The following is a 22,239-nucleotide window of genomic DNA, read 5'->3' on the forward strand; positions in this document are numbered from 1 at the left end:
TCCTCGGGGCCGCCGGCACTCGGGAGTCCTGTGGTGGCTTCCCGATGACACCGAAACCCCTTTAGACACGCTGCTGACGCTCAGTGACGTTCTCGTTACAGGTCGAGAGGCCGCCATGGAAACCCTGTCTTTTCCCAGACTGACTCCGGCTGAGATTGTGACGCACGTGCAGAATTCCATCCTGACGGGAGCTGATGGCAAAAACCTTTCCAAGAATGATCTTTTCCCAAATCCAAAGGTACTAAGTACAGGGAGGTGATGTCTGGGGAACTAAGTGGTTGTGGCGTAAACAACTAGAGGCTCAGCCAGAGAGATGCTTCCTTCTCGTGCTCAGTACCGAATAGCTGCTTGCATAGAGAGTCTATCTGTATTTGCCACTGCAGGGTTTAGTTTTAAATGACACCGAAATCCGGGGAAGCTAGGTGGCTCAGGGGACAAAGAGCGAGACCTAAAGACAGGAGGTCCTGGGTTCAAATATGACCTCAGACGCTTTCTAGTGGTGTGGCTCTTGGGGCAAGTCACTTAACCCCCATTGCCTAGCCCTTGTTCCTCTTCTACTTTGAAACCAAGACACAGTATCAATTCCAAGGTAGCCGCTAAGGATTTTTATTTTTTAAGAAGAAATGATAGGAGTGGGAGGGACAAATCTGTCCACAGATTTGGGAAATGTGGTTGTTTGCCTCAAAATACAGCCCCCATAAAAGAGCCTTAAAGGGTGCATAGTCTGCCTACTTTTGTCATTGTTTGATCATGTGTCTTCAGCTAGTCTATGTCAGAAGCTGGGCATGAGCTCCTGTGCCCCCAATCCACTGCTTCCTGCCCACTCTTAAAACTTTAAATTAGCGTTTTTTAATGAATAAAAATCTATTTACCTCTTAAAATTGTCTCTTCTCAAATTCTATCCTTCATGCTTCAGGTTGCATTCTCCTGCAGTCTAATGAATGATGGCACTGAATGGCCTTTGGTTAGTCTTTGAGGAAACATGTTCAAAAGCTTGTTTTTATGGCCAGACAAATGTAGCCTTGAGGATGGGAGGCATCTAATTCAGCCCCCTTCTATTACAGATGATGGAAACAAGGCCCAGAGGAGGTCAGTGGTTTGCTCAGGTCTCACAGCTCGCTTATGAGGCAGGATTTGAACCCAGGATTCAGAAATTGTGGCTTCCACACCTAGCCACCATGCTCTGCTACCTCTGTACTTTGTTTCAATGCGATGTGGGGGAGAGAGAGTTGGCTTTGGAATCAGGAAGACCTCATTTCCCATCTGACATCTACGTTCTGTATAACTCTGGGGAGATTCCTTAACTTCTCTGAGCTTCCCGAATGACTGAAAAATCTCTGGGGTCATTTGGGTTTGATGGTACCTCCTCAGTATTATTTCATGCTGGATGTGCCCTGAGACACCCGGGAGGTCCGCAGCCTCTTCCCCTCCCCTTAGCTGCCACTTCTCTGGATTGTCCTGGTTTAGAGAAGCCCTGGAAAGGCTTCTGTAGGTCCGGAAAGTGAGCGCAACGACTTCTCTCAGGGCTTTCCGTGCTGGCCTTCGCTTCTTCTCCAATTGCATGGAACCTCACTGGCACTAGATATTCCCTTATAGCTCAGGGCACCCTACAGTGCCGGTTGTGCCAAGTCCCTGAGTTACCTGTTCGGTCCTCGTTTTCAAGTCGGGCCGGCATCCCCGGACTTACGTGGCTCCCAGCCAGAGCGGCCTTATTCCTGATTTCTCTCAGTCGAGAAGGCCGCGGGTGTGTCTGAGATGTCTTAAGAGGAATTTCCACGGATTGACTTTCCTGATGTTGCTTTATGTGAGCCGGAGCGACCAACGTCAGTCCGAAGGCTCCCTCCCTAACCCACGTCTCTGTGGGGCGTTCCCCCGGCTATCGGGGAGTCGGTTTGGAAAAAGGGGAACTGAAGTGGGGGGAGAATAGAATTGGGTCATTTCGATAGTGCTGTCCTTTCCCAGGAATATCCCAGTCGCCATCCAGTACTGCAGCCTTCATTTCAGTGATCACAAGAATGAGGGTTTGATGTGGAAAAGAGGGATTTTGATGGTCCGTTTTTTTCTCTTACAGCCAGAAGTCGTGCGCAGGATTTTTTTGCGAACTCTGCAGATTGTGTATGGGATTCCCCTGGACTCTTTTTACATGGTGGGTTTGCTTGGAGACGAATGGATGGCTGTCTGTAAAGGGCTGCAGAAATAGGGCTGTTATATTAAGGTTATTAAGAAACAGAAACTGTTGTTGTTGCTTCCCTCTGTCCCATCATGCCGCGCTGGCTCTTTGGACGGACGTTCTGTTTCCCTCGGGCTCACATCCGACCTTGTGGATTCTCCCATTGCCGGGGTTCCGTAGTCTGGATGTTAGAACGCTGGAAGGTAGGCCAGGCCTGCCCTCGGAGATAATGGCGAGCCAGCGCTGTCGAGCCATGACGGGGGCATAGAAGCTCCCCCTGGGCTGGGCTCTGCCTGCCCTCGGAGATAATGGCGAGCCAGCGCTGTCGAGACATGACTGGGGCATAGAAGCTCCCCCTGGGCTGGGCTCTGCCTGCCCTCGGAGATAATGGCGAGCCAGCGCTGTCGAGCCATGACGGGGGCATAGAAGCTCCCCCTGGGCTGGGCTCTGCCTGCCCTCGGAGATAATGGCGAGCCAGCGCTGTTGAGACATGACGGGGGCGTAGAAGCTCCCCCTGGGCTGGGCTCTGCCTGCCCTCGGAGATAATGGCGAGCCAGCGCTGTCGAGACATGACGGGGGCGTAGAAGCTCCCTCTGGGCTGGGCTCTGCCTGCCCTCAGAGATAATGGCGAGCCAGCGCTGTCGAGACATGACGGGGGCGTAGAAGCTCCCTCTGGGCTGGGCTCTGCCTGCCCTCGGAGATAATGGCGAGCCAGCGCTGTCGAGACATGACGGGGGCATAGAAGCTTCCTCTGGGCTGGGCTCTGCCTGCCCTCGGAGATAATGGCGAGCCAGCGCTGTCGAGACATGACGGGGGCATAGAAGCTTCCTCTGGGCTGGGCTCTGGAACCGCAGAGACAGGACCAGCAGGGACCTGCTGTCAGGAAGCTCCACCCAAACAAATCCTCCAGGCTGCGTCTCACATCTTGGCTTAGGGGGGGCTTAAAGGGAAACAGACGGCTGGCGAGAGCCGCAGCGAAAGCCTCTGACCCCCGGGCCCTCCCTGGCGCAGGACGGGGCCACTTACAGACCAGTCCCCCACAGTGAGCAGGGGGAGGGGACGCCACAGCTTCCAGGTGAATTCCAGAGCGACTCCGCCCCTCATGGGGAGCTGCCGGACACCCAGACGGTCCATCTGGGAAGCGAGAGTGGCCTAAATGATAGAGGGCGACGTTCGTTTAAGTACTCTCCAGCTGATGCTGGCCGGCTGTTTTCCTTCTTAAAAGTGTGTCTTGCAAAACGGAAGGAGGCTCCCTGGGCGCCCGGCGCTCACCCTCCCTGTTGGCTCTGGATCCCGGGCTGTGCCTGGCCATTCTCGGTCCCGAGGAGTCCTCGTGTAGGGCCCTCGTCACCCTGGCTGCGCCGGGCCAGCCCAGCTAAGCTTAGGAAGGGGGAGGCCGACTAGGCCGCACCCACGTCTGGCCGAGCTCCCCTGAAAGGCCCCTCTTCTGCTGCCTTCTCCCGCCAGGCTTCATTCACTGTGCACTTATTGAGCACCTGCTGTGTGCCAGGCGGGGAGGCCCAGCAGAGGAGCGGCTGGGGGATCTCCGAGGGCTCCCTTTGCTGTCTGCGCCATCCGGCGCTCCCGGCTTCTCTCCCAGGCCCCGGGCGTTCCTGGCTGTCCTCGTCTCCCTTCGAGGCCCCCCCTTAGGGCAGGGAGGATCCTGGGCTGGTCCGTGTCTGGGCGCTCGGCCCGGAGCTCCCCCCCTGCTGCCCCCCCCCCCCCCCCCCGGCGGTGGGATCCCCGAGGGCGCCGAGCTCTTTAGGGCTGGACTAAGTGCCCCCTGCGTTTGCGTGTCTAGATGCCGGTGAACGTGGACGTCGCGTATCCCCAGATCATGGAAGGCTTCCTGCCGCTGTGCAACCTGTTCACGTACATGTAAGTCAGAGGGCGGCTGGAGCCCCGCGTCCCCTGTCCGAGCCTCGGACCGGGAGGGCTCCGGCCGGCCGGCGGCAGCGTGGCGGGGGGGGGGGGGGGGGGGGGCAGGTTCTACTAGAATGCCACTCAAGGGCTGACGCGGGGGGTCGGGAGCGCGGTGGGGGCTGCGGCGGGGGGCGTCCAGCCCCCCCCCCGAGCCTTGGACTGGGAGGGCTCCGGCCGGCCGTCAGCAGCGAGGCTCAAGGGCTGACGCGGGGGGTCGGGAGCTCTGGCCGGGGGTGTCCAGCCGCAGGCCAAACCCGGCTGACGTGCCGAGGGGCCTGTCGGCGCGGCTGGCCGAGGAGGGGCGGAGCTTGTCCCGGCCGCGCCGTGCTGCCCTGTCCCGTCGGGCTGACGCCGCTTTGTCCGAATTCCCAGGGACGCCTTCCTTCGCGTCTGCCGCGTCAGTGACTTCGAGTTCGCCGACGTTCTGTACCCAAGTAAGTGGCGCTTTCTCTGTGGGCTTCCGGTGTGACGCCCGTGCGCGGCGCCTGGGGCTTTGGGCCGGTCGCTGCCTTGTAGCACCGCGACGGAGCTCTGCGGAAGAAAACCCGGGCACGGCATCAGCAGCGCGCAGACGTCCCCTCCCAAGGCCCTTAGACAGGCCAGCGGCCACTGACCACGGGCTGGGGCAGAGACTGCCCGAGCTCCCCTTGGCAGACCCCGACGCACGCACGCAGCCACTCCTGAAGAAGGCTGCGATGCCTCTGGAAGGGGCCGCAGAGGCTGGTGGGAGGGCGATCGCGGGGGTGCTCACCACACAGGACGGCTGAGGGCTGGAGCGCTGGGTAGCTTCAGGCAGGGCGCGTCCCTTGTGTTCTGGGTGGTCGCCCTCTCACAGCGGGCCTTGCTAGCCGGCCCGGGCAGGCGCGGCGACTCTAAGCAGGCGCCTCCCCGTGGGCGAGCACGGGGCCGCCCGGCTCTTTTTCCGGTCTTAGTCGTTGAGTTCCAGCCTCTCTGACTTCTTTCCCGGGACAAACAATTTGGTGTAGGTTAGACGGGGGCAGCCAGGCGAGATGCTGGGAAAGAACACCCAAAGCAGGGTTTTGAGCAGCGGGCGTAGTCTGCGCTCAGAGCGGGAAGGCCACTCACGAAGGATCCCCTAGGCGTGCCGTCACTGGGCCCGGCCTTCTTCCGGCTCCCCTCACGGGCGCCCGCGCCACTTTTGCTGCGAGCACGCCGGCATCCCCTCTCATGTCGTCCAGCACTGAAGCGCTCCATCCCAGCCATATCCCACAGCCTGCTCAGAGAGTCCCTGTCACACATAAAGCCTTTCCTGCTCTTAAAACCTTTGGGAGACGCGCCCAGCAGGGCTCTCCTGGGCCCCGGGCACGTGCCGAGGCTCCAGACTGCCCTCCGCCAACACGCGCCATTCTCCTTCTCCCGCTTAGCTGATCGGACAGATGCGAGGCGATAGCGCAGACCTGCTTTACTCTGATGTAGCCAAGCAATGGCCACTGAAGCCCTGTTTTTCACGTGGCTGTCGGTAGCTCCGATGCATCTGGAAATGGCCTTTTGGCCTGCCCTTTGGCCATTTCTCAGCGAGGGGATAACTCGCTCCTGTGAATGTGACTTCGTGCTCTAGTTTAATGGGAAGTGGAACCAGTTGTTGGGCCGAAGCTTCTGGGCAATTAGGGGGGTCATTGACCACATGCCAGCGGTACTATGTAAAGCCGGATCGATGTTAGACTGACACTGAAGCGAGCTCCCCCGTCGCAGCGGGCCCGACAGCCCTCAGAACCTGGCTTGTACTCACAGTGTTTTCTTTCCGTTTCAGAAGGGAAACGTACATGTCGGTTTCTAAGTGCCATCATCAACTTCATTCACTTCAGAGAGTCCCGTCGAGAAGTCTACATGGACTCCTTGAGGCACTATGTAAGATGAAGCCGTGTTTTGTTTTGATGTGACTTAGCTCCTCCCAACGCATTCCATGTTCAGCAAGTGGAAGAAGAGATTCCACCTTACGATTTCATGTTTTTGAACAGCAGTGGGAGAGTAGCAAGGTGAATGAGACAGCCTATTCCCCCCAAATAACATAGAATCTAAATTCTAAAGGTACTAAAAGTAACATAACATGGATTAGAAGAAGCCCAAACAAAAATGTTGTGACAAAAGGAGGCTGCAGGAGATGCACCCTAAGCTGAGCCTTAAGGATTGAGTGGAAATTCCAAGGTAGCATAGGATGTCCCATCTAAGACAACGGGAAGATCTTTGGGAAGCATCCGAATCCCTTGGCTGAAGTTTTGCCTTTTGACTAATCACTTACAGATTGGGTCACTTTGGGCCAATCCTGTGACCTCTCCAAGTCCTGGCTTCCTCATCAGTAGGATGGTAATATGGGACACTTTGTAAATCACTCTATAAACGAGCTGTCGTTGGTCTTCTGGCTACGGGGCAGGGTGAGAAGTTACAGGTTCCAGCAGTGGGACGGCTTAGAGAAACGTTGAAATGTGTGGGCTTGTTCTAACAAGTTCCTGACATCCATCCTGGAGCCAAGAATTGGAGGGATTCAGCATAGAATCAGGAGAGATGGACTTGGCGAGAGGATAGGCGAGAGATACTGACTATCATGGCACGTGAAACTGTTGAAGGACTTGGAGATGTTGAACCTGGACAATGGAAGACTTGGGAGTGGCGCAGGGCATTAGCCTTGCAGTATTCCAGGAGAAGGGGAAGAGCCTTGTTGCCTTAGACTTAGGAATGATGACCTGGGTTTGCCCTGCCCTCCACATTAGCTGTGGGACTGTATGCAGGTCAGCCCCTCTGAACTGGTACCGCCTGGGTGGCTTTTGGGCTCTCTGCAGGACCCAAGTCAAGGCTGTTCATGAGACATTTATCAGGCTCCTGCTTTGTGGCAGCACTTTAGGAGCAGAGACAGAAAATGAAGCCCATCTTTTCCTCCAAGAACATTCTGTTTGAGGGCATGAATATGGGCAGACCTAACCAAGCACGAATTAATGAGAGAAGAAGCACTTCTAAAGGGAAATGTGCTGGTAGGATGTTCTGGATATGGATTGGGGGCGCAGATCTGAGCTCTGCTGGGATAGAGCAGGGATAGCCAGATTCTAAGTGACTCCTTTTGGAAATGGTCAGAAAGCACTGACATCGAAGGGAATCAGGGAGGTCTATTCTGTGGCATTCTGTAACCCTTAATGTCCTCTCTAGCAGTCACTAATGATAGGAGAAGTATTTGAAGGGCTCACAAGCGGGAAAGGGTTTAGGCTTGTGCTTAGCCTCTTCAGATAGAACTGGGAGCGAAGGGCTGAAGTTGCAGGGCCACGTAGCCAGAAATGTCCCTCACACCCAAGACCATTTAATAAGACCAATCTAATACCATCTTCATAGGTACTCATACACCCATATGTGTGGTGGTGATTTTTTAAAAGACTTTTAAAACCACCAGAGGTTTCAAGAGTAAAAAATAATTAAAAACCTCTAACGCTAAAATGAGAAGGATGAGGATTCTAACGTCATAAAGATTATAGTCATCTCTAATTAAATACTTCAAACTCAAGGACATTGGACCGATGCTTGATGAAAGACAGAACCCTGTGGTATCTCCAGAAAGAGATACAGTAGCCCGCAGATGATAGTGGGGAGCTCAGAAGGGAGAACGGAGCCCCAGTATTAGGGACATTGGTGATCTCTACCATGGGATAAAGTTTATAGCAGACATTGGATTGAAGAGGGAGATCAGTCTGGTGTCAGACACTTTAATTCCATGAGGACGATAAAGAGATTTAAAAAGAATAAGTATATAGAAAAATAAATTTCAAATCAGGCAAAAGAAGAGAATTAACAAAGACAATAAGGTAAAGAAATTCTTAGAGAAGTCAAGAAAACAATCAACTCATTGAAAAAATGGAACATTGCATGCCGTGTTCTACCCTTAGGGACCTATGCAACAGAACTAAGAGATGAATCTCTTATTCCTTTAAGAATAATAAATTGATCTTGGAAAGACTTAGATTAACTGATGCAAAATGAAGTCAACAGAACTAGAAAAATATTGAACTGTCTTTGGAAAACCATATTCAAGGGAAGAACCAACAACCCAAAATAATCAATTAAAGATGAATGTTGTGAAGTTATAAAGAAACTTGATCCCCAGGGAATAGATATGGCACCTCTCTGATTCCCCTCCCAGAGGTCAGGCTCCATAGATGGAAACCATTGTATAGGATGTTAGACTTCTTCAGTGTGTTGATTAGTTTTCCTGAACTTTTTCTTTCATTTTTTTCCCCTCAGCAGTCTTTGTTAGCAGGTATAGTTTTGAGGATAGAATGAGGAAGTGTAGAGGAAAATCTAGATGATGAAAAACCTAGACATATTTCTTAAAGGAGCCATAGCACAGTAGCGTGATAATTGGGCAAAGTAATCATCATTTGATATCCTTTAGAGCAAAGTTTTATTGATAGTTTTTGTTTTTACACCACAGTCATTTCCAACATACATCTTGCCCATTCACACCTTAAAACATTATACTGGGAATTGATGCTTAAGTTGGTGTTTAGATCCTCAAATCCCAGCTCTTATGATTCTCTGATTATAATAACAAGGACATTGACCATATCATCAGCTCTTAGGTGTATGAAAATTTGCTGCATGCCTGAGAATTATCTTAAAAGTCCTCTGAACTCAGAGTAGTGTTGTCCACAGTTCTATAAGTTAAGGTACATTATTTGATTAATATGGAATAGTACTTTCAACTTCTAATGAGAATAGGTTATTTTAACTGTTTTATTTTGTTATATGTTTGGTATTGTATATGAAAATTGGTCCAAAGCACTTCAACAAATGGATTTATTTTTCATTTCTCAAGTCTACAAAAATGGTAGCAATGTCATTCTCCTTCCTAGGAAATCCTAGGAAAGACCAGAAGCTTCCTTGGCCATGGGCTTTTGTCACAAAAGAGGCCAGAAATAAACTCAAGAAGCTATATTCCTATCTTAGCAGAAATAGAAACTTACTGATTTGGAAGTAGAGAAATGAAGAGCTCTTGTCATCTTACTTTCCCTACAAAGCGTGGACTTGGGCATTCTTGATACTCCCCGAATAGGTTAGCACTTAAGTAAAGGTTTTTTGTTCCACTTGTACTCTACCACAGAATCCCCAATGCAATCTGAAGGCAAAGACAAATGCTGTATCCTGCCCCCCGCCCCCCCCCCCACACAGTTATTCCAAATGCTAGTTTAGATGTAGGAAGAAAAGTCTTTGGTCGATCCTCCCTCTATAAGACCTCAATCCAGCTTTTGTTTGTCTCCTGAGATTATCTACATGTGACCAAGAATCTCTTCTCTCGAGCTCCCAATCATGCCTTTAAGCTCTCGTTTCTTATGGGGGTTTAGAATGGACCAGTAGCCAAATGACGACATTTTCACATAACCAGATGTGACTAGTTATATTGAAATGGGCTCATATGATGAGTTCCTTGCAATTACTTTTACAGAAATCCTCAATGGACAAAATGCAGCAACTCCATGTAACCCAACAGGAAGCATTAATGAAGCTGGAGAAACTTAAGTAAGTTGAAGACTTATGAAAATTCTGTGTAGTGAAAGAATTGAATTAATATTCCTACCCAGATATATATTTTAGAAAGTTTATTAGGAAGGGTACACAGTCACAGTTTTAAATCTCATCATTCCTCTAAATAACCTGACCACGAGTTGCCATTTATCATTGTTCAAAATCTATTTCCACATTATTCATGTGTTTGAAATGTCTTCTTAATATTGAGTAGAGCAGTTCAGCTTTTCTTTTTTACTTCCACTATATAATCTCTTCCTTTACTGCTCTTGTGGTTAGTGTATGTCACATTACTTAGTCTAATAGCCATCATCTTGAATATCTGGAAGTCTCACTCTCTACAATCTCTTCTGACCAGTTAGTGGCTTCAATAATACTTCTCATTTGTCCCTTTGTCACTGGTTCATAAGTGGTATAGGAGAAAGAAAATCACTTGGAATTAGGACTTGTAGACCTTTAGCATGAGTTTCTAAACCATAAAAGTATCTTCTTTCTTTGTTGGTATCTTATCGTTCATCTATTTTAGGGAAGACTTTGTTTTGGTGTTAGTTATTGTCATCTTCAAAAGTCCAATGGAGCATAAAATAGTCCATAGGGTTCAATAGGACAATTGGAATCAAAGAGGAAACCTGACTCTGAATTGTCTCCTCCCCTCCAAAAGGAGATAAGTCCCATCAGTTAGATGGAATTACAGAGTGTTCTGTAGAGGACCACAGCCTCTAATCAGCATTTCCTTTTTATGAGATGGTGAAATATCACTGTACAAGTCTTTCCTGCCAGGATTCTCCTTATTTTTTCTCTAAATTCTATCCAACTTCTCCCAGTCAGTCTCTCTTTATCAGTCCTTAATTTTATTTCTGGAAATCATTCCTTCATAGTTATCTCACACCCTTGCCCTCTGTCTATATATATTCCTTCTAACTACCTTAATGATAAACTTCTTAGGAATTATAATTATCATCTTCTGTAAGGATAATTTTAGCGTTGTGACCTAAACTATGATAATTATTTGGTCGCCATGGATATCCCAAATACAAAAGAAATATAACCAAGTCAGCTGGTGATTTATGGTGATTTAATTGATATAGTGGAAAGAAATTAAGAAGAAGGAAGAAGGAAAAAGGTTTAGGATTTTCTCCTGCCTGGCTAGTGTCAGGAGAAAGACCAGAGGCTCTAGGAAGATAAGGTTTTTTTAAGATTAAGGAGGAAAGGATCAGCCTGAACTCCAAAGGGCTCAGTCAAGATGCCTGAACCTGAGTCAGCTCAAGGACAAAACTCACCGCCAAAACCCAGACAATAGCTGCCACCACTCCCAAGATGTCAGAATGCCTAGCACGCTGCCAGCCAGAGTCGCCTCTCCAGGGAATAAGAGAGAGGCAGGAAGTGACGTGCCTTATATGGACATTTTTACATCACTGCATCTCATCTGTACCAATGAGGACTTAGCTTAACTTAGGACAGCCCAGTCTGTTGAAGGCCATCTCCTCAGATAATTAAATCTTGAGTTTGATGCAGACCTTCAGAATCTTGTTAAACTTAGCAGAGTGGAGAATGTAGAGTTTCCAAGACCTGATTCTGTTATTCCAAGTATCTCCATTGTTACTGATCAGGAAATAGCTAAATCACATCTTCTAAAGAATGGTCTGATTAGGGTGGAATAGTTTTAAAATGCACACTATGTAGATACACATTGATAAAGGAACGACTACAAAGTTATAGAACCTAGATATGCAAGGAAATATGATTGTTTCCTAAGAAACAGTGATGCGCTGTGGCTTCCTAGCTAGAGCCCTAGGCTTGGATTCCAGAAGAGAGCTCCAATATTCCAGGCAGCTCTCCAAACCATTGTTTGCCAAGCCCTGATCTGCATTGATTTACAGAGGCAGTTCCTCATCTTTTCCAGTGAAATCATACTTCTAGTTCAAGTAAAAGAGCTTTTCTTCTGTTTGTTTGTTTTTTATGTCACCACGAAGACTTAAAATGAACACTATATGGAGGGATGGTGGTTCCTCAAACATTGAAGAACAGAGGTAGATGTTATCATGATCTAATTTATCTACCTTTTTTCCTAGCTCTGTCCCTGTTGAAGAGCAAGCAGAATTCAAGCAGCTCTCAGAAGACATTCAGGAGCTGCAACAAACACTGAACGGGTTTCGTCAAAAAACAGTCTGACCCTATTGTTATTAAAACTCTTTGGGAGGTTCTAAACTTTGGGCTTATGGAAATTATAGGACGAGTCGAATTTGGGTTTACTTGTTCATCATATGCTATTGTCAGTGCTCAGAAGAGCAGGAGGCTCTCACTCCAGACTCATTTGGTCAGAACTGGGGACAAAGTCAGTCATCAAGGGTCCCCTCCAGAGACTGAAGTTAACACAGATGGTTCTGAAAAAGGAAATTAGTCAGATGGGGAGGGCATCTACCCTGTGTATTGGGAAGAAGGTGGGAGTGTCTTCCCAATCCAATCCAAGAAGTCCAGAAGCCTCTCACATCCTCAAGGGTGCTTCTCACCCAACCTCAGGCAGATAACATTCTCAGATGTAATGTCCCAAGAAATGGCATCTTAGCATGGAGTTGGGTGACTTGAGGGGTACGACCTCCACATTCTGGGACTCGGTTTCCTCATAATGTACAATGAATGTCAAGTGAACGGGTTGAAAGTCTTAACATTTTTTGGTCTGGGGAGGCCTAAAAACTTGGCAGAAAACATTTTTAATGCATAACCTAATGTTTATGGTATTGGGGGGACCAAAACATTGAATTCTAGTTAGTAAAATATTTTTTCAAAGCAAGCTCATAGACTCCAGGCTTGGAACTCTGGAGCAATCTCAGAGGCCTCTTTCAGATCTGACCTTCTTTGACTACGCTCTGCCATCCCAAGAGCTCTGGTAACTGGAAGTCTTGCTAATGTTGCCTCCGCCCTCCCCAGCATGAGAGTGCTCTGGTTCTAGGCTCCTTCTGGTGATTTCTGTAGACAGGAGTATCCATGTAGTAGATGTGGGCATTATGACTCGATAGAAGGTTTTCGGGAATATTGTCCTTCCTTCGTTCTGATACTATGCTCACTGAGCAACCGATTCATCCATAATCTAGTTTCCTAAAGTGGACTTCCCTGCTAGGAGACAGAAAGTGCCCTGTTCCGATAGCCAATAAGAGCTCTTTTTTCTTTTTAAACCCTTACATGTTGTCTTCCAAGGCAGAAGAGCGGTAAGGGCTAAGCAGTTGGGTTAAGTGACTGGTCCAGAGTCACACAGTTGGGAACCGATAAGAGTTCTTATGACAAATATACCTCCCATCCTAAATTCATGAGGTAGTGCTCTGGTTAATCAGTCAGACATAAGAGTTTAGTGAATATGAGCCTCTATCCCACCGCTTGGTCATCTTTGAGTCTGCTGGCAAAGGCACGTCCCCCGTCCTCGTAACGACCAGACGGTTCTACCATTTATGCTCTGGTGGAGTGTTGTTAAAGCAATGTCTGAGAATGGCTATCGCGTTGATTAGAAGTGGGGTGGGCGGTCAAAAAGGAAAATCGATCAGGAAGCTGTTCTTAATTGTGCTGCTCTTACCTAGGTAACGATCCAAGAAGGGATTTCCCAGAAGAAGCTGGACATCGCTGAGAGCACGAAACATTTGGTAAATCTCCCTGGCTTTCCGTTTAACTAGGCTCAAAGTGGTAAGGCTGGGGAAGCTGAAAGAGGAACATCTGAGCTGTGCGGGGCACCTAGAGAGCACCCAGTCATAGCAGAGCTTTCACTGGATAGCAAATGATCTCCTACCTGGGGATACAGTCACGGCCAGTTTTCTTGTCCTCCTGGAAAGATCAAACAACAGTCACGTTATTCTGAAACGGAGAACACTGGACTAGAACTTAGATCTGGTTCTCCTACTCCTTGCCCTACCATCGTGTGACTGTGGGCTCGTCATTGACTCACCAAGCTTTTACTAAGCTCTGACTGTGTGCCAAGCCCTGGGCTAAGCACTGACAATACAAAAAGAAGCAAAAAAAGACAGACGGTCCCTGCCCTCGAGGAAGTTAGGTCCTAATAGGGAGGGAGCTCTGAAAGGGACAGAGGGAAAAACTAAAAAGTGCTAGCCAGGGACCTGATCCCAAGAAGCGCAGCCGGGCGGGAAATGAAGAGCCAGGGGATTTGAAGACCCTCCTTAGATGACGGTTCTGGACTGAGTCCCCCAAGCAGGGGCTCCCAAATGATGAAGAGATGTCTCTGGGGCATGGCGGAGAGGTCCAGAGGGGGTACATACAGCCTCGTAGGAAAGAGAGGGTTGGCATAGAAGGGATAGAGGGAGGAGATCTCTGAAGTCAGAATTTCACTTCCATGAGAAAAAAGAGCTTTTGCCCTTTTCAGTGCTGCTAGGATAAGAAGGAAAAACATTTTAAATGAATTTTTATGGATATCTTCTGCTTTTTCTATCACCTAAATTTCTCCTTGTATCCCACTCTTTCCAGTTTCCCAGGGAGCCATTCCATAAATGAACATAATATTTTAAAGAAAAAAATGTTTAAAGGAAGGGGGGGAAATCAGCAAAACCAACCAGTACATCAAGACAGTTTAAAAAGATAAACAATGTTCCACCCCTGTGGACCGCCTACCCCTACGGAGAAGCTGGGGAAGGCATTGTCTTATTTTAACTAATTCTGCAAATTTCCCTTTTGTGGTGGTTCCTCTTTCCATTTCCATTGTCTTGGCCATTCTGTCCATGTGTAAGCCTTGTAGTCATCATCTTGCATTCCATGCCTAGTTACGGGCATCCACTTTGCTTCTGGTTCTTCATTATCATGAGAACGCATTACGAGAAATGTTTTGGTATATATGGGTATTTTGTTTGTATCGGTGTCGTCTTGGGGGTATATAATCTGCTTAGGAGTTTACCCACTAGGTCAAGAGATAGGCACATTTTATTCACTGGATTTGTATCATTGCCAAGTGCTTTCCAAGGTAGTTGTCCTGATTCACTGTTCTGCCTACGAAGCCTAGGAAGAGAGAACCGTTAGAGAAAATAAATATTTCTAATAGGGGGCTGACAGCCCACTTTGTAGGGAATTAGCACCAAAGTGTAAGACCAGAAGCTATATTCCAAAGTAGAAGAGGCCCAATGATATGGCGGGGAGGGGGAACACAGTTTGAAAAATAAGAATCAAAACTATCAAGAACCAAATAAAAGATTGCTCTAAATCGTAAATAAGAGAAATTCAAGTTAAAAAAAAGTTTTACCTGATAGAGAGCTAGGCCTGGAGATTGGTTGTCCTGGTTTCAAATCTGATCTCAGACAGACACTTCCTAGCTGTGTGACCCTGGGCAAGTCACTTAACCCCAATTGCCTCACCCTTACTGCTTTTCTGCCTTGGAACTGAAAATTAGTAGGAAACGGTTAAAGAAAGAAAGATATCGAAAGAACTATGGAAAGACAAGTGCATCATTGGTGGAGCTGCAAATTGACTGAACCATTGTGGAATGCAATTTGGCATTCTGTTTTAAAAAGTGAATAAGATATCTATACCTTTTGAATTAGACATTCTACTGCTAGGACTATTTCTGAAGGAGGTCAAAAACAGAAAGGTCCTGCATACACCAAAATATTTATATTAACATTTTGTGGTAGCAAAGAAACGGTGTTAAATTTAGGGTTGGACAGAATAATTGGTCGCCAGGGATTTAATTCCCAAATCCCAAAAATAAATGACTAAAGTCAAATGGAATTCATGGTAGTTTATTTTATAATAGAGGGAAGAGGGAAAGAGAAGAAAAGGGGGGAGAGAGAGAGAGCTCTGGCTTCCTCTGAGCCAGGTGGAGATTCAAAGGCCCCAGCCAGGGGAAAGGAGTCTCAAGACGATGGGCCTTTTCCCAGAGGCTGATGCCCCAGAAAAGGCAAGGAAGGAAGTCAGCCTTTACACTCAGCACAGATTCTTTATCAGCCTCAACTCCAGGAGGCTCCACTCCAACTGTGTCTCTTTCAAACTCCAAGTCTCTCTTCACTCCAAGTGTCCCTGGGTGTGTCTCTGTTTCCACTATTTAAAGACCCTTTTCTCTTGTGTCACCTCCCCTGAATCTTTACGTCTACCAATCACAGTCAAAGCTCCACTCTAGGACTGCCCACTCAGTGTATGAAATGGGTGTTCACACCTTTATCCAAAATGGGTAGATCTCCATACTCAACTTTAAGTATTGTGCTTACATTTGGGGGGATTCAGATCTAAAAATACACAGGAGATTACAACTTAATCTTCACAATCAAGGAAGAGCTAAGTACCTTCACTGTTACAATCAGGGGAGAGCCAAATCCAATTGTCACAAAACAGAGGTATTTACTAATTGAAGACTAGCTAGAGAAAGTCTGGGGCCTCTGTGTGGTGGATATGACACTGAACATGAAGAACGTATAAAGTTATGGGGAAACATGCCCAGATGCAGAATGAAATACGCAGAACCAGGAATACAAGATATACATCGACTGGAATGATAACAACAATATTAACCCCAGGAAAGGGTTAAGAGAGTGATCAAGACTATGGGGTATGGAAGATGTGCTCTATACCATCAGACATACTTGATGCGGGTTTACTGAAATGTCTTTTCTTGTCCTCTTTATAGATTTTTTATTACAATTTGATGGCATCTTGGTTAGGGGAGGGGCAACAGTTTATTTGGAAAAAAAGGGACGTATGGTACTCAAAAGATCACCAATACGAAGGAGTAGAGAGAACAAATCTGATTCTAGCTGTTTTTTGTTTTAACAAAGTTTTTGGAAGTTTTAGCAGTGGAAATATCTTGCCACTTGAGTTTTTAGTGAGCATGGTAAAGTGTTAGACAGCACAAAGTTATGGAGAGATTTGGCTTAGTAATTTCCTCGTGATTTCCGATTTTAGAAACCCTAAGTATGCTTCACTTTTGAAATTAGAATTGTGGCAGGAGCAGTTTGCATTGGCATCCAAATTCACCAGCAATTGCAATTAGTCTGTATTAAAGGTTAAAAAAAGCCAGAGTTTCTTTTCTGATTCTCCCAAGTCCACTGAAGAATGCCACATCAGAGGCTTTTTAGAATCATGACGGGTGTGGTGTTTTCTGGTGTTCTCAACGATTCTTTGTGCACTGGCTTATCTTTGTCTCAAGTACACTCTGCTTCTAGGAGGATAGAAAAGCAGGAAGTTAAAAGAGGTATTCCTCAGTTTGCAATACTCATCATCTTACGGGTGAAGAAATAAAGGAGGGAGAACCCCACTTTTCCAAAGGGACTATCTAATCTCAGGCTTTAATATATGTTCTCTCGCCAGAATGAATTAAAATTGTCACTGGTTACTTTAAAAGAAGAACAGGAGAATTTGAAAACAAAAATTGTGGACTCCCCAGAGAAGTTAAAGAATGACAAAGAGAAAATGAAAGAGACCGTGCAGAAACTCAAAGCATCAAAGGTAAAGCATTTGCAGTGACTTCTTTTTTAAATGTTTCCTCCATGTTGTCTCCCACGTAGTTTGGGCATCTTTCAAAGAATCATAGATTTAGCCAGGGAAAGCACCATGGAAGCCTTCTAGTTCAACTCCCTGATTGGTGTAGGGACACTTTTCCAATTTATCGATCCGCGCCTGCCATGTAGTCATTTCTCTGCTCGTCTCCCTTCTGCCCTGTTGGACGAAACAAGTTGTTTGACATTTGGATCTTGATCCCAGTAAAATATCTGTGCACTCAGTTATTTGGACTCCTTCCACTCCCCGGTGCCACTTGTAATTAAGCAATAGCTATATTTTGGAAATCGACAGAAAGATTTAAATTGAGCAGTACACAAATTCATCAAGAATCATTTTGGTATTAATGCCAGAAGAAGACATTCCTGGAATCCCCAGGATTAGGTCATTTCCCTGGAATTATCCTGAGTGCGTTTGTAATAAAGTGGGCGGACGGCATTTTGGCAATTAAGAAGGATAACTTCAGCGCAGCACATTATTAGGGTTCTGTTACTAAGAAACTGAATTGCTCCATCTATTGGGTGTTCTTTATGAGGTATTCTTGAAGAGCAAACAGACATTTCTACTGTTTATATAGAGAAGATTGTTGAACTCTGGTTTATATGGAGTAATTTTTCTTTTTAGCTTGAGGTGACTGAGAAATATGAAGCCTATCGAGATGCAATCGAGGGTATGCCTGCATTCCAAATGGAGGTACAGCTCTATCAAAAGAAAATGCAAGAACTTGCTGAGAGCATGGACAAAGTAACAAGGATCCTGAAGGAGGTTTGTATTGCCTAACACTGACCCATTCTCACTGTGTCTTTTTTCACTCCCATTTCTGCACTTCTTCACAGCCCGTGCTAGAGAGGTAAACTTTGATGATGCTCAACGACCACCAGCTAAATTCTAGTGGATTTTGCTATACAAAAAGGTGTCCCTGATCCTCTTTTATTTTCATTAGAGATGCCCTCAAAAATATGTGTAAGTTGTTCTCATAAAGATGAGAAAATAGTTAAGATTTTCTTAGTAATCATGGTAGGAATGTAGATGATTTTTTATTTGTTAAATATCTAACCCACCTCCAAATGGTATCCTGAAATATCATCCATCAAAATTCTCAGCATAACAGGCCAGAAGATCCATCATTCTAAACCTTCAAAGAACCAGGAAGAGCCTGTCCCTGGGAAGTGGAGATCAGTGCATGAAGCCATAAGACAGGATAAGTTCCAGCGAGACCAAGCTCTTCACCCAAAAGCAAAAGAGTGGATGTTTTACCCTGACACAAACACAAATCAGGAATTAAGGTTTTAAGAATTTAAAATTTAGGTTTTTAGGTTAATATGAAAGTTCTAAAATAATATTGTGGTCACCAATTTAAAAAATTAACTCTTATGTCATGAGTCTGTTAGCCGCTCTTAATAGAGATATTGTAAAAGAGAGAAATGTAGGAAGAAAGTAGAAAGTATTGACTAGCCAGATACCTTATCACTTCTGTCTGAAGAAATCCAGTTCACCACCCAGCAAGGGCTCTGAAGTCCCAATCTCCATGTGGAGTCATGGTAGTCTCTTAAGCCAGGACTCCTGGTGGTGTCTTCTGCAAGGATTCCACCAATGCGACCTCCTCCAGGAAAGGAAGGCCTCCCCAGAACCAATCTCTCAAGAAGCCAGGAAAAGAAGTCCAGCTACTCACCCAGGAAGCCAACGCAGGGTTAGGGTTAGGGTTAGAGTCTCCTCCATCAGTCCAGCTCACCAACACAGAGTGTCCACAGATGAACTCCAAAGGAGAAGTCCCTTGGACAGGAAGTTTGGGACTTTTTATAGTGCTTTTTCCATATCACTTCCTGTCCCTTCCCCACTTTATGGGAACCAACCACAGTCTTTCAATTTGCCTACCACTGCCCAGGGAGGGTGGCAATAACCTTTGGAGGTGTGAGCTTACTCTAGTAATTGACTGGTATTAAGTAAGGGTGCTTTGAGTTCTTGATTTGTTTAGCTAAAAATAGGCAAGGGGAGAGTTAATCCCATCTTCACAGGCTGAAGAGAGAAATATAAACAAAGAAATAGAATCATACATCTGTTATTAAAAAAAATTGACTTGAAAAAAAGTCAAGGAGAGACCATTTAAGAATCATTAAACCCCTGGGGCAATTGGGTAGCTCAGTGGATTGAGAGCCAGGCCTAGAGATGGGAGGTCCTAGGTTCAAATCTGGCCTCGGACACTTCCCAGCTGTGTGACCCTGGGCAAGTCACTTGACCCCCATTGCCTAGCCCTGACCACTCTTCTGCCTTGGAACCAATACACAGTATTGATTCCAAGACAGAAGGGAAAGGTTTTAAAAAAAAGAATCATTAGACCCCATCCCCTGAAAGTCATGATTGAAAAGAAAAATTCTAGACAATATAGTAAAAATAATGACAAATGAAAACCACCCAAATTTATTAAAACCAGGAGATAAATGAAGATAAGAATCCACCAGATAACTCCCTGAAATACATCCCAAAGAAAAAGCCTCAAATGTTCTTCAAAATCCAGACTCGAGGAAAAAAATACTGCAAGTGATCCAGAAAGCTGATCAAGTACCAAAAGAGGACCATAAGCAGGATAACACAAGAACTGACAGCTTCCAAAGGGTAAAAGACAAGGGCTTACATCCAAGAATGTTTACCCTGCAGAGCTTCCCTTGCCTGGGGGGAGGGGAGAGATGGAGAAAGAAAGTTAAAAGGAAGACAGACTTCTAGAGGAATAGACTGACGTTATTTCTCTTTGGGAGGAAAATATCCAATCGGGGATAAGAGAATTGGGGAGGTGAAGAGCAGAAAGCCCTTCACTTTCATCCAAAACAAAGTAAGATTGACCATTTACACAGAGTTTGGTATCAAAATATGTGGTGGAAAAGTATGGTGTGCCCAGCATGGAGTGGGTACTTCATGAATGTTCATTGAACTGGACGTGCGCCCGGACTGGTAGGGCAGATGGAAGCAGTAGACAAGGCTGGGGGCAGTGAGTGCTTTGAAGGGGAATCACGTTTCTACAATGAACTTCCTGCTCCTGGGCAAGGGTGTAAAAATGAAAACGTCTGACCTCGAAAGCGGGGGCGCAGTTTGTCATGCTGCAGTACAGAGACGGTCACGAAACAATGTCAGAGACTCTGCCAAGTGTGGACGACTTTCGAACAAGGGGACAGCCAGAAGAACCCACAGCAGCGGCATTGTTGAGAAGAAAAGCCTGAACGTTGTAAGAAATGTGACGGAAGCCATGGCACAGCCCAAACGCCTTCTGAGACGTAGATATGGTGCTGAAGCAGAGAGAAAATGAGAGGCCGATCCGCTCGTGACAGAGATGCGAACAGAGACTGCAGCAGCGGGTCCCAAGGGGCATTCACTATGACCCGGCGTGCGGGACTGGTTTCCTATTGGGAGAACCATCAGCATCACTGACCATTCCCATCACCAAACTAACAGAAGTCACGTTTATCTCAATAGATGCCGAAGGAGCCGTCAACAAAATGCATCCATTCCTATCAAAGACATTAGAAAGCAGAGGAATAGACGGGCTGTTTCTTAAATGATAAGAGCATCTAGCTGAAGCCAGCAGCAAGCATCACCTGCCATGGGATGAGTTAGAAGCCTTCCCACTAAGACCAGGGGTGAAGCGGGGATGCCCGTCATCACCGCCATCATTGACCAGCTACTAGCAATGCCAGCTATAGCGACAGGAGAAGAAGAACCAGGAATTAAAGAAGGCCAGGAGGAGGCTAAACGTGCCCTCTTTGCAGATGTCATGATGGTCTACTTAGAGAATCCGAGAGAATCAACTAAAAAACTAGTTGAAGTCATAACTTTTAACAAAGTTACAGGATGCAGAATAAGCCCACAGAAATCTTCAGCATTTCTATATAGTAATAAAGCCCAGCAGCAAGAGATAGAAAGGGAAATTTCCATTTAAAGTAACTAGACAATATAAAATACCTGGGAATTTACTGGCCAAGACAAACACAGGAATTATATGAACACCCATATAAAGCACTTTTTACACAAATTAAGTCAGATCTAACCAACTGGGAAAATATTAGTTGCTTATGACCAAGCTAATATAATACAAATGACAATTCTACCTAAATTAATTATTCAGAGCCAATGCCAAGAAATCATTTTATAGAACTTGAAAAAATAATAGCCAAATTCATCTGGAAGGACAAAAAGTCAAGACTGTCAAGGGACTTGATGGGAAAAAAAGTGCAAGGATGGTGGCCTAGCGGTACCAGATCTCCAACTGTACTCTATAAAGCAGTTAGAATCAAAATGGTCTCCTACTGGCTAAGAAAGAGAATAGGCCAATGGAGTAGAGTAGATACAGGAGTAAGTGACCTTAGAAATCGAGTGTTTGGTAAACCCAAAGACCCCAGCTAAGAACTCAGTCCTTGACAAAAACTGCTGGGAAAACTGAAAAACGGACAGAAACTCAGTATAGACCAGCATCTCATAGGGTCAAAATGGGTATATGCTTTAGACATGTAGGGTGATACCATAAAACTAGGAGAGCATGGACTAGTTTGCCAGGCAAGATATATGGAGAAGGGAAGAATTTATGACTAAATAAGAGGAAGCACTACAAGATAGAAAATGAATAATTTTGAGTATGTTCAACTAAAAAGAGTTTTTACAAGCAAAAACAATTATAACCAAGACTAGAAGGGAAGCAACAAATGGGAAAATTTTTGGTAGCAAATTTTTCTGATAAAGACCTAATTTCTCAAATCTACAGAGAACGAATTCAAATTTATAAGAATACACGTCATCCCCCAGTGGACAGATGATCAAAGGCAAGAACAAGCCATTTTCAAATGAAATCAAAGCTACCAATAATCACATGAAAAAGTGTTCCAAGATTACGGAAATGCAAATAAAACCACTTTGAGGCGCCACCTCACACCTATCACATTGGCCCATAAGACAGTAAAGTGATCCATGTTGGAGGGGATGTGGTGAAATTGGGACACTAATACGTTGCTGGTGGAGTTGTGAACTGATCCCACCATTCTGAAGGGCACTTTGGACCCACGTCCAGAATAATATACCCTTTGATCCTGTAATGCCTCTACTAGGTCTGTATCCCAAAGAGATAAAACATGGGGGGGGGGGGGAGCAAGGACCTACTTATACAA

At 46.1% G+C, this 22,239-nt stretch overlaps 1 protein-coding gene across 1 annotated transcript in view; it reads left to right on the forward strand.

The window, feature by feature from the left end:
- Positions 1–22,239, forward strand: part of NUF2 (NUF2 component of NDC80 kinetochore complex) — a 31,520-nt gene that overhangs the window by 2,087 nt on the left and 7,194 nt on the right. The window contains exons 2-11 of the mRNA XM_056807125.1: positions 102–238; positions 2,072–2,146; positions 3,972–4,048; positions 4,466–4,527; positions 5,865–5,962; positions 9,537–9,610; positions 11,689–11,782; positions 13,186–13,248; positions 16,904–17,041; positions 17,717–17,857. Of these exons, the coding sequence (XP_056663103.1) occupies positions 116–238; positions 2,072–2,146; positions 3,972–4,048; positions 4,466–4,527; positions 5,865–5,962; positions 9,537–9,610; positions 11,689–11,782; positions 13,186–13,248; positions 16,904–17,041; positions 17,717–17,857 (945 nt within the window). The 5' untranslated portion in view covers positions 102–115. The remainder of the gene's footprint in view (positions 1–101; positions 239–2,071; positions 2,147–3,971; positions 4,049–4,465; positions 4,528–5,864; positions 5,963–9,536; positions 9,611–11,688; positions 11,783–13,185; positions 13,249–16,903; positions 17,042–17,716; positions 17,858–22,239) is intronic.

Source organism: Monodelphis domestica, chromosome 8, assembly GCF_027887165.1.
Source record: "Monodelphis domestica isolate mMonDom1 chromosome 8, mMonDom1.pri, whole genome shotgun sequence".
Lineage (NCBI taxonomy): Eukaryota > Metazoa > Chordata > Mammalia > Didelphimorphia > Didelphidae > Monodelphis > Monodelphis domestica.